Source organism: Aphelocoma coerulescens, unplaced genomic scaffold (genome assembly GCF_041296385.1).
Source record: "Aphelocoma coerulescens isolate FSJ_1873_10779 unplaced genomic scaffold, UR_Acoe_1.0 HiC_scaffold_187, whole genome shotgun sequence".
Lineage (NCBI taxonomy): Eukaryota > Metazoa > Chordata > Aves > Passeriformes > Corvidae > Aphelocoma > Aphelocoma coerulescens.
This window is the reverse complement of record NW_027183535.1, coordinates 236,389-248,881: the sequence shown is the minus strand read 5'-3', so window position 1 is coordinate 248,881 and position 12,493 is coordinate 236,389. Positions and strand designations below refer to the sequence as shown.

Here is a 12,493-nt window from a genome sequence, read left to right as displayed (position 1 = left end):
TGGAGGCTCCATATCCCATTTTTGGGCTCCAAATCCCAATTTTTTGGGTTCTAAGCCCCATTTTTAGGATTCAAATCCCCATTTTTGGTTCCAAACCCCAGTTTTTGGGTTCCAACACCGTATTTTGGGGCTGAAATCCCATTTTTGGTACCAAACCCATCAACCTTTGGGGTCTAAAATCGCATCTTTAGGATTAAAATCCCAATTTTGGGGTGTCCAGAATCCTGGCTTTAGGCTCCAGACTCCCATTTTGGGGTTCCAATCTCCGATTTTTGGGCTCCGACCCCAATTTTTGGGCTCCAAGCCCTGAATTTTGGGGAGCAAACCCTCATTTTTAGAACCCAAGCCCCATTTTTGTGGTGCAAACCCCAGTTTTAGGGAACAAACCCCAATTTTGGGGGTCCAAACCTCAGTTTTTGCACTGAAAAGATCATTTTTGGGGGTCCAAAATCCGATTTTTGGGATTGACCCCCCAATTTTTGGGGTGCAAAGCCCAAGTTTTAGGGTCAGACCCCCATTTTTGGGTCCCAAATCCCCATTTTTTGGGGTGCAAATCGCAATTTTTAAGGCTCAACCCCCCCATTTTGGGGGATTCAATTCCCAAAACGGGGCTCGAGCCTTAAAAAATTGGGATTGGATCCAAAAATTGGGGGTTGGACCCCAAAAACGGGGGCTGGACCCCAAAAATGAAGGTTGGCACCCCAAAAAAATGGGATTTGGGCATAAAAAATTCGGGTTCGGGCCCCAAAAATGGGGATTCAGGCCCAAAAAATTGGGGCTTGCACCCAAAACTTTGAGGTTTGGGCCCCAAAAATGAGGATTTCTCCCCCAAATATTGGGGTTTGGGCCCCAAAAACGGGGCTTGGACATGAAAAAGGGGGGGTTGCACCCGAAAATTTGGGGTTTGAACCCCAAAATTGGAAATTTCTACTCAAAATATTGGGGTTTGAGCCCAAAGTCGGGATTTTCCCCTAAATTCGGGGGTTTGTCCCCAAATTCGGGGGTTTTGTCCCTAAATTTTGGGTTTTGTTCCTAATTTTGGGGTTTTTTTCCCCTAAATTCCGGGTTTTGTCCCAGAATTCGGGGTTTTGTCCCTAATTTTGGGACTTTGTCCCTAAATTCCAGGGTTTGTCCCAAATTCGGGGTTTTTTCCCAAACTTTGGGGTTTTTTTCCCTAATTTTGGGTTTTTTTCCTGAATTCAGAGTTTTGTCCCTAAATTCGGGTTTTTTCCCCTAAATTCGGGATTTTGTCCCTAAATTCAGGTTTTTGTCCCCAAATTCAGAGGTTTGTCCCTAAATTCCAGGGTTTGTCCCAAATTCGGGTTTTTTTCCCAAACTTCGGGTTTTTTTCCCCCTAATTTTGGGGGTTTTTCCTGAAGTCAGACTTTTGTCCCTAAATTTGGGGGTTTTTCCCCTAAATTCGGGATTTTGTCCCCAAATTCAGATTTTTGTCCCTAAATTCGGGGGTGTTCCCCCTTAAATTCAGGGGTTTTGTCCCCAAATTCAGAGTTTTCGCCCCAAATTCCAGGGTTTGTCCCCAATTTCAGGGGTTTTTCCCAAAATTTGGGGTTTTTTTTTCCCTAATTTTGGCGGTTTTTTCCCTAAATTCAGGGTTTTGTCCCCAGATTCTGGGTTTTGTCCCTAAATTCAGAGTTTTCCCCTAAATTCAGGGGTTTTCCCCTAAATTCCAGGGTTTTGTCCCCAATTTCAGGGGGTTTTCCCCCAAATTCAGGGGGGTTTCCCCTAATTTCAGAGGGTTTTTCCTAATTTCAGGGGTTTACCCCTAAATTCGGGGTTTTTCCCCTAAATTCAGGATTTTGTCCCCAATGTCAGGGTTTTTTTCCCCTAAATTCGGGATTTTGTCCCCAAATTCAGAGGTTTGTCCCCAAATTCCAGAGTTTGTCCCCAATTTCAGGGTTTTTTTCCCAAAATTTGGGGGTTTTTTTCCCTAATTTTGGGGTTTTTTCCTCAATTCAGGTTTTTGTCCCCAGATTCGGGGTTTTTCCCTAAATTCGGGGTTTTCCCCAAAATCCAGGGGTTTTTCCCCTAAATTCGGTTTTTTTCACCTAAATTTTGGGGTTTTCCCCTAAATTCAGGGTTTTGTCCCCAATTTCAGGGTTTTTTTTCCCCCAAATTCAGGGGTTTCCTCTAATTTCAGGGGTTTTTTCCTAAATTCAGAGGTTTTTCCCCTAAATTCGGGATTTTGTCCCTAAATTCGGGGGGTTTCCCCTAATTTCGGGATTTTTTTCCTAAATTCGGGGTTTTGTCCCCAAATTCAGAGTTTTCGCCCCAAATTCCAGGGTTTGTCCCCAATTTCAGGGGTATTTTTCCCAAAATTCGGGGTTTTTTTTCCCCTAAATTCTGGGGTTTGTCCCAAAATTCAGGGGTTTTTCCCTAAATTCGGGGTTTCTTTTCCCTAAATCGGGGCTTTTGTCCCTAAAATCGGGTTTTTCCCCCTAAATTCGGTAGTTTTTCCCCCTAAATTCGGGCTTTTGTCCCTAAATTCTGGGGTTTGTCCCAAAATTCAGGGGTTTTTCCCTAAATTCGGGGTTTTTTTCCCTAAATCGGGGCTTTTGTCCCTGAATTCGGTAGTTTTTTCCCCTAAATTCGGGTTTTTCCCCCTAAATTCGGGTTTTTTTCCCTAAATCGGGGCTTTTGTCCCTAAATTCGGTAGTTTTTTCCCCTAAATTCGGGTTTTTCCCCCTAAATTCGGGTTTTTTTCCCTAAATCGGGGCTTTTGTCCCCAATCTCGGTGTCCCCGCAGCTCTCGGCCACGCCCAAGTCGGAGCGCTACGGGCGCCTGCTCGGGGCCCTGAGCACCCACAAGGACAGGTCAGGGGGACCCCAAACCCGGGGGGGCGCGGGGACCCCAAAAACCCCCAGAAACACCCCAAAAAAACCAAAACCACCCCAGAACACCCCAAAAAACCCAAAACCACCCCAAAACACCCCAAAAAACCCAAAACCACCCCAGAAACCCCCCAAAAAACCCAAAACCACCCCAAAAACCCCAAACCCCCCAAAACACCCCCCAAAAAAACCCCAAAACACCCCAAAAACCCCCCAAAACATCCCAAAAAAACCCCAAAACACCCCAAAAAACCCCCAAAACACCCCAAAAAACCCCCAAAAACATCCCAAAAACCCCCCAAAACACCCCAAAAAAACCCCAAAAACCCCCAAAAACACCCCAAAACACCCCCAAAAAAAACCCAAAAACACCCCCAAAAAACCCAAAACCACCCCCAAACCCCGCCAAAACACCCCAAAAAAACCCAAAAACACCCCAAAAACCCCCCAAAAACACCCCAAAACACCCCCAAAAAAAACCCCAAAACACCCCAAAAAAACCCCAAAAACACCCCAAAAACCCCCCCAAAAAACCCAAAACCACCCCCAAACCCCGCCAAAACACCCCAAAAAAACCCAAAAACACCCCAAAAAAACCCCAAAAACACCCCAAAAACCCCCCAAAACACCCCAAAAAACCCCCAAAAACCCCCCTAAACACCCCAAAACACCCCCAAAAAAAACCCAAAAACACCCCAAAAACCCCCCAAAACACCCCAAAAACCCCCATACCACCCCAAAAAACCCCAAACCCACCTCAAAAACCCCAAACCACCCCAAAAAAACCCTCAAAGCACCCCAACCCCCCCCCAAAACACCCCAAAAACCTCAAACACACCCCAAAAACCCCAAACCCACCCCAAAAATCCCAAAACCACCCCAAAAACCCCAAACCCACCCCAAAACCCCCCCCAACCCTTCCAGGACCTCCCCAAAAACCCTAAATCCCTCAAAATTCCCCCAAATCTCCTCCAAATCCCTTCCAAACCCCCCCAGGACCCCCCAAATCCCCCCAAATCCCCCCAAAAACCCCCAAAACCCCAAACCCCCCCAGGTTCGTCTCGGGCCGGGAGATGAAGAAGCGCGAGGGGCTTCAACCCCCCCCGGGACCCCCCAAAAAAACCCAAAAACCCCCCAAATTCCTCCCAAATCCCCCCGAAAAACCCCCCAATCCCCCCCCCAGACTCTTCCCAGGAACCCCCAATTCCCCCCAAATCCCCTCGGGACCCTACAAACCGCCCCAAAAAACCCCAAATCCCTCCAGGCCCCCTCAAATCCCCCCAAATTCCCCCAAATCCCCCCAGGACCCCCCAAAACCTCCCAAATCCCCCCAAATTCCCACCAAATCCCCCCCCTAATCTCCCCAAATCCCTCCAGGACCCCTCCAATCCCCCCCAAATCCCCCCAAATTCCCCCAAAATGCCCCCGGGACCCCAAAAACCCCCCCCCCGAAAAATCCCAAAACCCCCCCAAGTCCCCCCCAAACCCCTCCCAGGACCCCCCAAACCCCCCAAAAAACCCCAAATCCCCCCAAATCCCCCCAGGTTCGTCTCGGGCCGGGAGATGAAGAAGCGCGAGGGGCTTCAAACCCCCCCAGAACCCCCCAAAAACCCCCAAACTCCTCCCAAATTCCCCCAAATCCCCCCCCAATCTCCCCAAATCCCCCCCGATCCCTCCAGGACCCCTCAAATCCCCCCAAATCCCCCCGAAAAACCCCCAAATCCCCCCAAAATCCCCCCCCAAACTCCTCCCAGGAACCCCCAAATCCCCCCGGGACCCCCAAAATCCCCCCAAAAAACCCCAAATTCCCCCAAATTCCCCCAAATCCCCCAGGTTCGTGTTGGGCCGGGAGATGAAGAAACGCGAGGGGCTTCAAACCCCCCCGGGACCCCCCAAAAACCCCCAAATTCCTCCCAAATCCCCCCAAATCCCTCCAGGACCCCTCAAATTCCCCCAAAATGCCCCCGGGACCCCCCAACCCCCCCCCAAAAAAAACCAAATCCCCTCAAATCCCCACGAAAAACCCCCAAATCCCCCCAAATCCCTCCAGGACCCCTCAAATCCCCCCCCAAATTCCCCCCAAATCCCTCCCAGGAACCTCCAATTCCCCCCAAATCCCCCCGGGACCCCCCAAACCCCCAAAAAAAACCCCAAATTCCCCCAAACCCCTCCACGTTCGTGTCGGGCCGGGAGATGAAGAAGCGCGAGGGGCTTCAAACCCCCCGGGACCCCCCAAAAAAACCCCAAATTCCCCCCAAATTCCCCCAAGCCCCTCCCAGGACCCCCCAAACCCCCAAAAACCCCAAATCCCCCCAAATTCCCCCAAATCCCCCAGGTTCGTGTCAGGCTTGGAGATGAAGAAGCGCGAGGGGCTTCAAACCCCCACAGGACCCCCCAAAAACCCCCAAAATCCCCCAATTCCCCCCCCAACCCCCCCAAACCCCTCCCAGGACCCCCCAAACCCCCCAAAAACCCCAAATCCCCCCAAATTCCCCCAAATCCCCCAGGTTCGTCTCGGGCCGGGAGATGAAGAAGCGCAAGGGGCTCTTCGGGCTCCACACCCGCGCCCCTCCCCCACTGCCCCCCAACCTCCTGCGGGGCCCCCCCGGGACCCCCCGGCCCGAGCCCGACAGGTGGGGGGGGCTGGGGGGGATTTGGGGGGGTCCTGGAGGGATTTGGGGGGAATTTGGGGGGTTGGGGGGGATTTGGGGGGGTCCTGGAGGGATTTGGGGGGAATTTGGGGGGATTTGGGGTGTTTGGGGGGGGTTGGGGGGGATTTGAGGGGGTCCTGGAGGGATTTGGGGGGAATTTGGGGGGGATTTGGGGGGGTCCTGGAGGGATTTGGGGGGGATTTGGGGGGGTCCTGGAGGGATTTGGGGGGAATTTGGGGGGGATTTGGGGTGTTTGGGGGGGATTTGGGGGGGATTTGGGGGGGTCCTGGAGGGATTTGGGGGGAATTTGGGGGGATTTGGGGTGTTTGGGGGGGATTTGGGGGGGTTTGGGGGTAATTTGGGGGGTTTGGGGGGGATTTGGGGGAGTCCTGGAGGGATTCGGGGGGAATTTTGGGGGATTTGGGGGGGTTTGGGGGGATTTGAGGGGAATTTGGGGGGATTTGGGGGAGATTTGGGGGGGTCCTGGAGGGATTTGGGGGGAATTGGGGGGATTTGGGGTGGTTTGGGGGGATTTGGGGGGGATTTGGGGGGGTCCTGAAGGGATCTGGGGGATTTGGGGAGGATTTGGGGGGCTTAGGGGGGATTTGGGGTGGTTTGGGGGGGGGGGGTCCTGGAGGGATTTGGGGGAGTTTGGGGGGTCCCGGGGAGTTTTGGGTTGGTTTGGGGGGATTTGGGGGGGTCTTGGAGGGATCTGGGGGGATTTGGGGGGGGTTTGAGGGGGTCCTGGAGGGATTTGGGGGGAATTTGGGGGGGATTTGAGGTGGTTTGGGGGGATTTGGGGGGATTTGGGGTGTTTGGGGGGGATTTGGGGGGGTCCTGGAGGGATTTGGGGGGGATTTGGGGGAGATTTGGGGGGGATTTGGGGTGTTTGGGGGGGATTTGGGGTGGTTTGGGGGGATTCGGGGGGGTCCTGAAGGGATCTGGGGGAATTTGGGGGATCCAGGGGAGTTTGAGGGGGATTTGGGGGGGATTTGGGGGGGTCCTGGAGGGATCTGGGGGAGATTTGAGGGGGACTTGAGGGGGATTTCGGGGGGATTTGGGGTGGTCCTGCAGAGATCTGGGGGATTTGGGGGAATTTGGGGGGGATTTGGGGTGGTTTGGGGGGATTTGGGGGAGATTTGGGGTGGTCCTGGAGGGATTTGAGGGGATTTGGGGGATCCAGGGGGGCTTTTGGGGGGGATTGGGGGGATTTGGGGGGTCCTGGGGGGATTTGGGGGGATTTGGGGGGGATTCGGGGAGGATTTGGGGGAGCTTGGGGGGAAATTGGGGTGGTTTGGGGGGTCCCGGGGAGTTTTGGGGTGGTTTGGGGGGATTTGGGGGGGTCCTGGAGGGATCTGGGGGGTTTCGGGGGGGGGGTGTTGGGGGGATTTGGGGGAATTTGGGGGTCCTGGAGGGATGGGGGGGGAGCTGGGGGCATTTGGGGGGGATTTGGGGGTTTTGGGGGGGATTAGGGGAATTTGGGGGGCCCTGGAGGGATTTGGGGGAGATTTGAGGGGGATTTGAGGGGGATTTTGGGGGTCCTGGAGGGATTTGGGGGGGATTTGGGGGTTCCCGGGGAGTTTTGGGGTGGTTCGGGGAGGATTTGGGGGGTCTCGGGGGGTTTTGGGGGGGATTTGAGGGGGGATTTGGGGGGTCCTGGAGGGATTTGGGGGGTCCCGGCGGGTTTTGGGGGGGATTAGGGGGATTTGGGAGGTCCTGGAGGGATGTGAGGGGATTTGGGGGGTCCCGGGGGGTTTTGAGGTGGTTTGGGGGGGATTTGGGGGGTCCTGGAGGGATTTGGGGAGAATTTGAGGGGAATTTGGGGTGGTTTGGGGGAGATTTGGGGGGTCCCGGGATTTGGGGGGATTTTGGGGGGATTTGGGAGGATTTGGGGCGATTTAGGGTGGATTGGGGGTTGATTTGGGGGGACTTGGGGGGATTTGGGGGGGATTTAAGGGGATTTTGGGGGGGATTTGGGGTGGATTTGGGGGGCATTTGGGGTGGATTTGGGAGGATTTAGCGGGATTTGGGGTGGATTTGGGGGGATTTAAGGGGATTTTGGGGGGATTTGGGGTGGATTTGGGGGAATTTGGGGTGGATTTGGGAGGATTTGGGGGGATTTAGGGGATTTGGGGGGGATTTAGGGGGATTTGGGGGGGATTTAAGGGGATTTGGGGGGGATTTGGGTGGATTTGGGGTGGATTTGGGGGGATTTAGAGGATTTAGGGTGGATTTCGGGGGGATTTAAGGGGATTTGGGGGGGATTTAGGGGGATTTTGGGGGGATTTGAGGTGGATTTGGGGGGATTTGGGGGGGATTTGGGGGGATTTAAGGGGATTTTGGGGTGGATTTTGGGGGGATTTGGGGTGGATTTGGGGGGATTTAGAGGATTTAGGGTGGATTTCGGGGGGATTTAAGGGGATTTGGGGGGGATTTAGGGGGATTTAGGGGGGATTTGGGTGGATTTGGGGGGATTTAGGGGATTTGGGGGGGATTTGGGGGGATTTAAGGGGATTTTGGGGTGGATTTAGGGGGATTTGGGGTGGATTTCGGGGGGATTTAAGAGGATTTTGGGGGGATTTGGGGTGGATTTGGGGGGATTTAAAGGGATTTTGGGGGGATTTGGGGGGAATTTAAGGGGATTTGGGGTGGATTTGGGGGGATTTTGGGGTGGATTTCGGGGGGATTTAAGGGAATTTGGGGGGGATTTTGGGGGGGCTCAGGGGGGATTTTGGGGGGTTCCTGGAGGGGGGGGGTGGATTTGGGGCAGATCAAGGACGAATTTGGGGCGATTCCGGGAGGTTTTGGGGTTTCTCCTCCCTCGAGACGCCCCCCCCCCCCAATTTCGAGGAGGGGGGGGGTGGTGCTGGGGGGAGGGGGGGGTCCCCCAAATTTTTTGGGGGGTTCCCCCTCCCCCCCCCAACCCCGCGGGGGTCGCAGCCTCTCCCCAGGGCGGGGGAAGGGCGGGGGTCGCCGGCGCCCCCCCCCCCGGCGCTCCCAGGTGAGACCCCCCCAAAAACCCCCAAAAAACCCCCAAAAAAACCAAAAAAACCCCAAAATTCGGGGGGGACCCCCCCGTGGGACCCCCCAAATCCCCCCCTAAATTTGGGGGTTCCCCCCTCCCCCCCCAGGGGCCCCCCGGCGCCTCCTACAACTTCCGGCGCACCGAGGCCCGCGGACCCCCCCCCAGGTGGGGTTTGGGGGATTTGGGGCATTTTGGGGGGGTTTTGGGGGATTTGGGGGATTTGGGGAGATTTGGGGGGGTTTGGGGGGAGGATTTGGGGGGATTTGGGGGGGTTTGAGGGGGTTTGGGGAGTTTGGTGGAGGATTTTGGGGATTTGGGGGGGATTTGGGGGGGTTTGGGGGAGAATTTGGGGGATTTTGGGGAGATTTGGGGGAGAATTTGGGGGATTTGGGGGGATTTTGGGGGAGGATTTGGGGGATTTTGGGGGAGGATTTGGGGGAGAATTTGGGGGATTTGGGGGGGTTTGGGGGAGGATTTGGAGGATTTTGGGGGGATTTGGGGGGGTTTGGGGGGATTTTGGGGGAGGATTTGGAGGATTTGGGGGGGATTTGGGGGGATTTGGTGGACGATTTTGGGGATTTTGGGGGAATTTGGGGGAGAATTCGGGGGGATTTGGGGATTTTGGGGGAATTTGGGGGGTTTTGGGGGTCCCGGGGTGGATTTGGGGTTTTTTTGGGGGGGGATTTGGAGGGATTTTGGGGGAAATCAGGGGGGTTTGGGGGATTTTGGGGTGATTTGGGGGATTTGAGGGGGATTTGGGGGTCCCGGGGTGGATTTTGGGGGGATTTGGGGGAATTTGGGTGGATTTGGGGGGTCCTGGGGTCGTCCTGGGATGGATTTGGGTGGATTTTGGGGGGTTTTGGGGTCCCGGGGGGGATTTGGGTGGATTTTGGGGTTTTTGGGGGTTTTGGGGGTCCCGGGGGGGATTTGGGTGGATTTTGGGGGATTTGGGGATTCTTTGGAGGTTTTAGGGGTCCCGGGGGTGATTTGGGGATTCTTTGGGGGTTTTTGGGGTCCCGGGGGGGATTTGGGTGGATTTTGGGATTTTTGGGGTCCCTGGGGAGATTTGGGTGGATTTTGGGGATTTTTGGGGGGTTTTTGGGGTCCCGGGGGGGAATTTTGGGGATTTTTGGGGTCCCTGGGGAGATTTGGGGGGATTTTGGGGATTTTTGGGGGGTTTTTGGGATCCCGGGGGGGATTTGGGGATTTTTTGGGGGTTTTTGGGGTCCCTGGGGAGATTTGGGTGGATTTGGGGGATTTTTGGGGGTTTTTGGGGTCCCGGGGGGGATTTGGGTGGATTTTGGGGGTTTTTTGGGGTCTCCCCCCCAGCCCCCCCATCCGGATGTTCGCCTCCTTCCACCCCTCGGCCAACACCAGCCCCAGGTGCGACAAACTGGGGGAACTGGGACAAACTGGGAGGGACTGGGAAGGGACTGGGACAAACTGGGACAAACTGGGAGGGACTGGGACGGACTGGGACAAACTGGGAGGGACTGGGACAAACTGGGACAAACTGGGAGGGACTGGGAGGGACTGGGACAAACTGGGAGGGGACTGGAGCTCAAACTGGGAGCACTGGGAGGGACTGGGGAGGATCAAAGTGGGGGCACTGGGCCCCTACTGGGAGCACTGGGATGGACTGGGAGGGGTCCACAGCAGGCCTAGCTGGTCTATACTGGTCTGTACTGGTTTATACTGGGCCGTACTGGTTTATACTGGTCTGTACTGGTTTATACTGCCATACTGGTCCGTACTGGTTTATACTGGTCCACATGGTTTTATACTGGTCCGTACTGGTTTATACTGGTCCGTACTGGTTTATACTGCCATACTGGTCCATACGGGTTTATACTGGTCCGTACTGGTTTATACTGATCTGTACTGGTCTATATAAGTCTGTACTGGTTCGTACTGGTCTATACTGGTCTATACCAGTCCATACCAGTCAATACTGGTCTGTACTGGTTTATACTGGTCTATATCCGTCCATACTGGATGATACCAGTTTATACCAGTCCATACTGGTTTATACCGGTACATGCCGGTTTATACTGGTTTATACTGGTCCGTACCAGTCCATACTAGTCCATACTGGTTTATACTGGTCCATACCGGTCCATACTGGTTTATACCAGGCCGTAGTGGTTTATACTGGTCCATACTGGTTTATACTAGTCTGTACTGGTCCGTACTGGTTTATACAGGTCCGTACTGGTCCATACTGGTCCGTACCGGTCCGTAGCGGTCCACAGTGGTCCATACTGGTTTATACTGGTCCGTACTGGTCCGTACCAGTCTGTACTGGTCCATACTGGTTTATACTGGTCTGTACTGGTCCGTACTGGTCCATACTGGTTTATACAGGTCCATACTGGTTTATACCAGTCCGTACTGGTCCATACTGGTTTATACCAGTCCATACTGGTCCATACCAGTCTGTACTGGTCCATACTGGTTTATACCGGTCCATACTGGTTTATACTGGTCCATACCGGTCCGTACCGGTCTGTACTGGTCCATACTGGTTTATACCAGTCCGTACTGGTCCGTACCGGTCCATACTGGTTTATACTGGTCCGTACTGGTCCATACCGGTCTGTACCGGTCCATACTGGCTTATACCGGTCCGTACCGGTCCATATTGGCTTATACTGGTCCGTACTGGTCCATACTGGCTTATACCGGTCCGTACCGGTCCATACTGGTCTGTACCGGTCCATACCGGTTTATGCTGGTCCATACCGGTCCGTACCGGTCCATACCGGTTTATACCGGTCCGTACCGGTCCATACCGGTTTATGCCGGTCCATACCGGTCCGTACCGGTCCATACCGGTTTATACCGGCCCGTACCGGTCCATACCGGTTTATACCGGTCCATACCGGTTTATGCCGGTCCATCCCGGTTTATACCGGCCCGTAACGGTCCATACCGGTTTATGCCGGTCCGTACCGGTCCATACCGGTCCATACCGGTTTATGCCGGTCCGTACCGGTCCATACCGGTTTATGCCGGTCCATACCGGTTTATACCGGCCCGTACTGGTCCATACCGGTTTATACCGGTCCGTACCGGTCCATACCGGTCCATACCGGTTTATGCCGGTCCATACCGGTTTATACCGGCCCGTACCAGTCCGTACCGGTCCATATTGGCTTGTACCGGTCCGTACCGGTCCATACCGGTTTATGCCGGTCCATCCCGGTTTATACCGGCCCGTACCGGTCCATACCGGTTTATACCGGTCCGTACCGGTCCATACCGGTTTATGCCGGTCCATACCGGTTTATACCGGTCCGTACCGGTCCATACTGGTTTATACCGGTCCATACCAGTTTATACCGGCCCGTACCGGTCCATACCGGTTTATACCGGTCCGTACCGGTCCATACTGGTTTATGCCGGTCCATACCGGTTTATACCGGCCCGTACCGGTCCATACCGGTTTCCCTTCCCCCCCCCAGCTCGCCCACGCCGGACCCGGAGCCGTCCCCTCCCCCCGCGCGCCGCCGGCCCCCCCCCCGCCCCCCCCGCGCGCCCCTCCCCCCCCCGCGGCCCCGCCCCCCGCCCCTCCCCCCGCCCCTCCCCCCCGCGTCCTCGCGCGCCGCGTGACGCTGGACGGGACCGTGCAGTACCTGCTGGAGTGGGGGGGCGGGGCCATGCTCTGACCCCTCCCCCCCCCCCCAAAACATTTCGGGGTCCCAGCCCCCAAAAAACCCGCGAAATTTTGGGTGGGAAATGGGAATTTTTGTCACTTCCCTGGGGGGGTTTAAGGGTGGGGGGGGGGGGGGTGGGGCTGAAGGTGGGGGCGCCCCTCCCCCACCCGCCGGGATCCTTCCTCCCCCCCTTCCCCTCCCCCCCCCCAAAAATCCCAAAATTTGGGGTGAAAAATGTTTATTTTTATCATTTGAAGGGAAAGGCCGGGTGGGCGTGGCCGGGTGGGCGTGGCCCGGAAAGGGGCGTGGCC

At 55.3% G+C, this 12,493-nt stretch overlaps 1 protein-coding gene across 1 annotated transcript in view; it reads left to right on the top strand.

Annotated features, from left to right (window-relative positions):
• PHF1 (PHD finger protein 1) overlaps positions 1-12,138 on the top strand; it is a 39,539-nt gene extending 27,401 nt beyond the window's left edge. Inside the window, exons 10-13 of the mRNA XM_068998902.1 lie at positions 2,765-2,832; positions 5,358-5,483; positions 9,856-9,909; positions 11,991-12,138. Of these exons, the coding sequence (XP_068855003.1) occupies positions 2,765-2,832; positions 5,358-5,483; positions 9,856-9,909; positions 11,991-12,138 (396 nt within the window). The remainder of the gene's footprint in view (positions 1-2,764; positions 2,833-5,357; positions 5,484-9,855; positions 9,910-11,990) is intronic.
• The last annotated feature ends 355 nt before the right edge of the window (positions 12,139-12,493 follow it).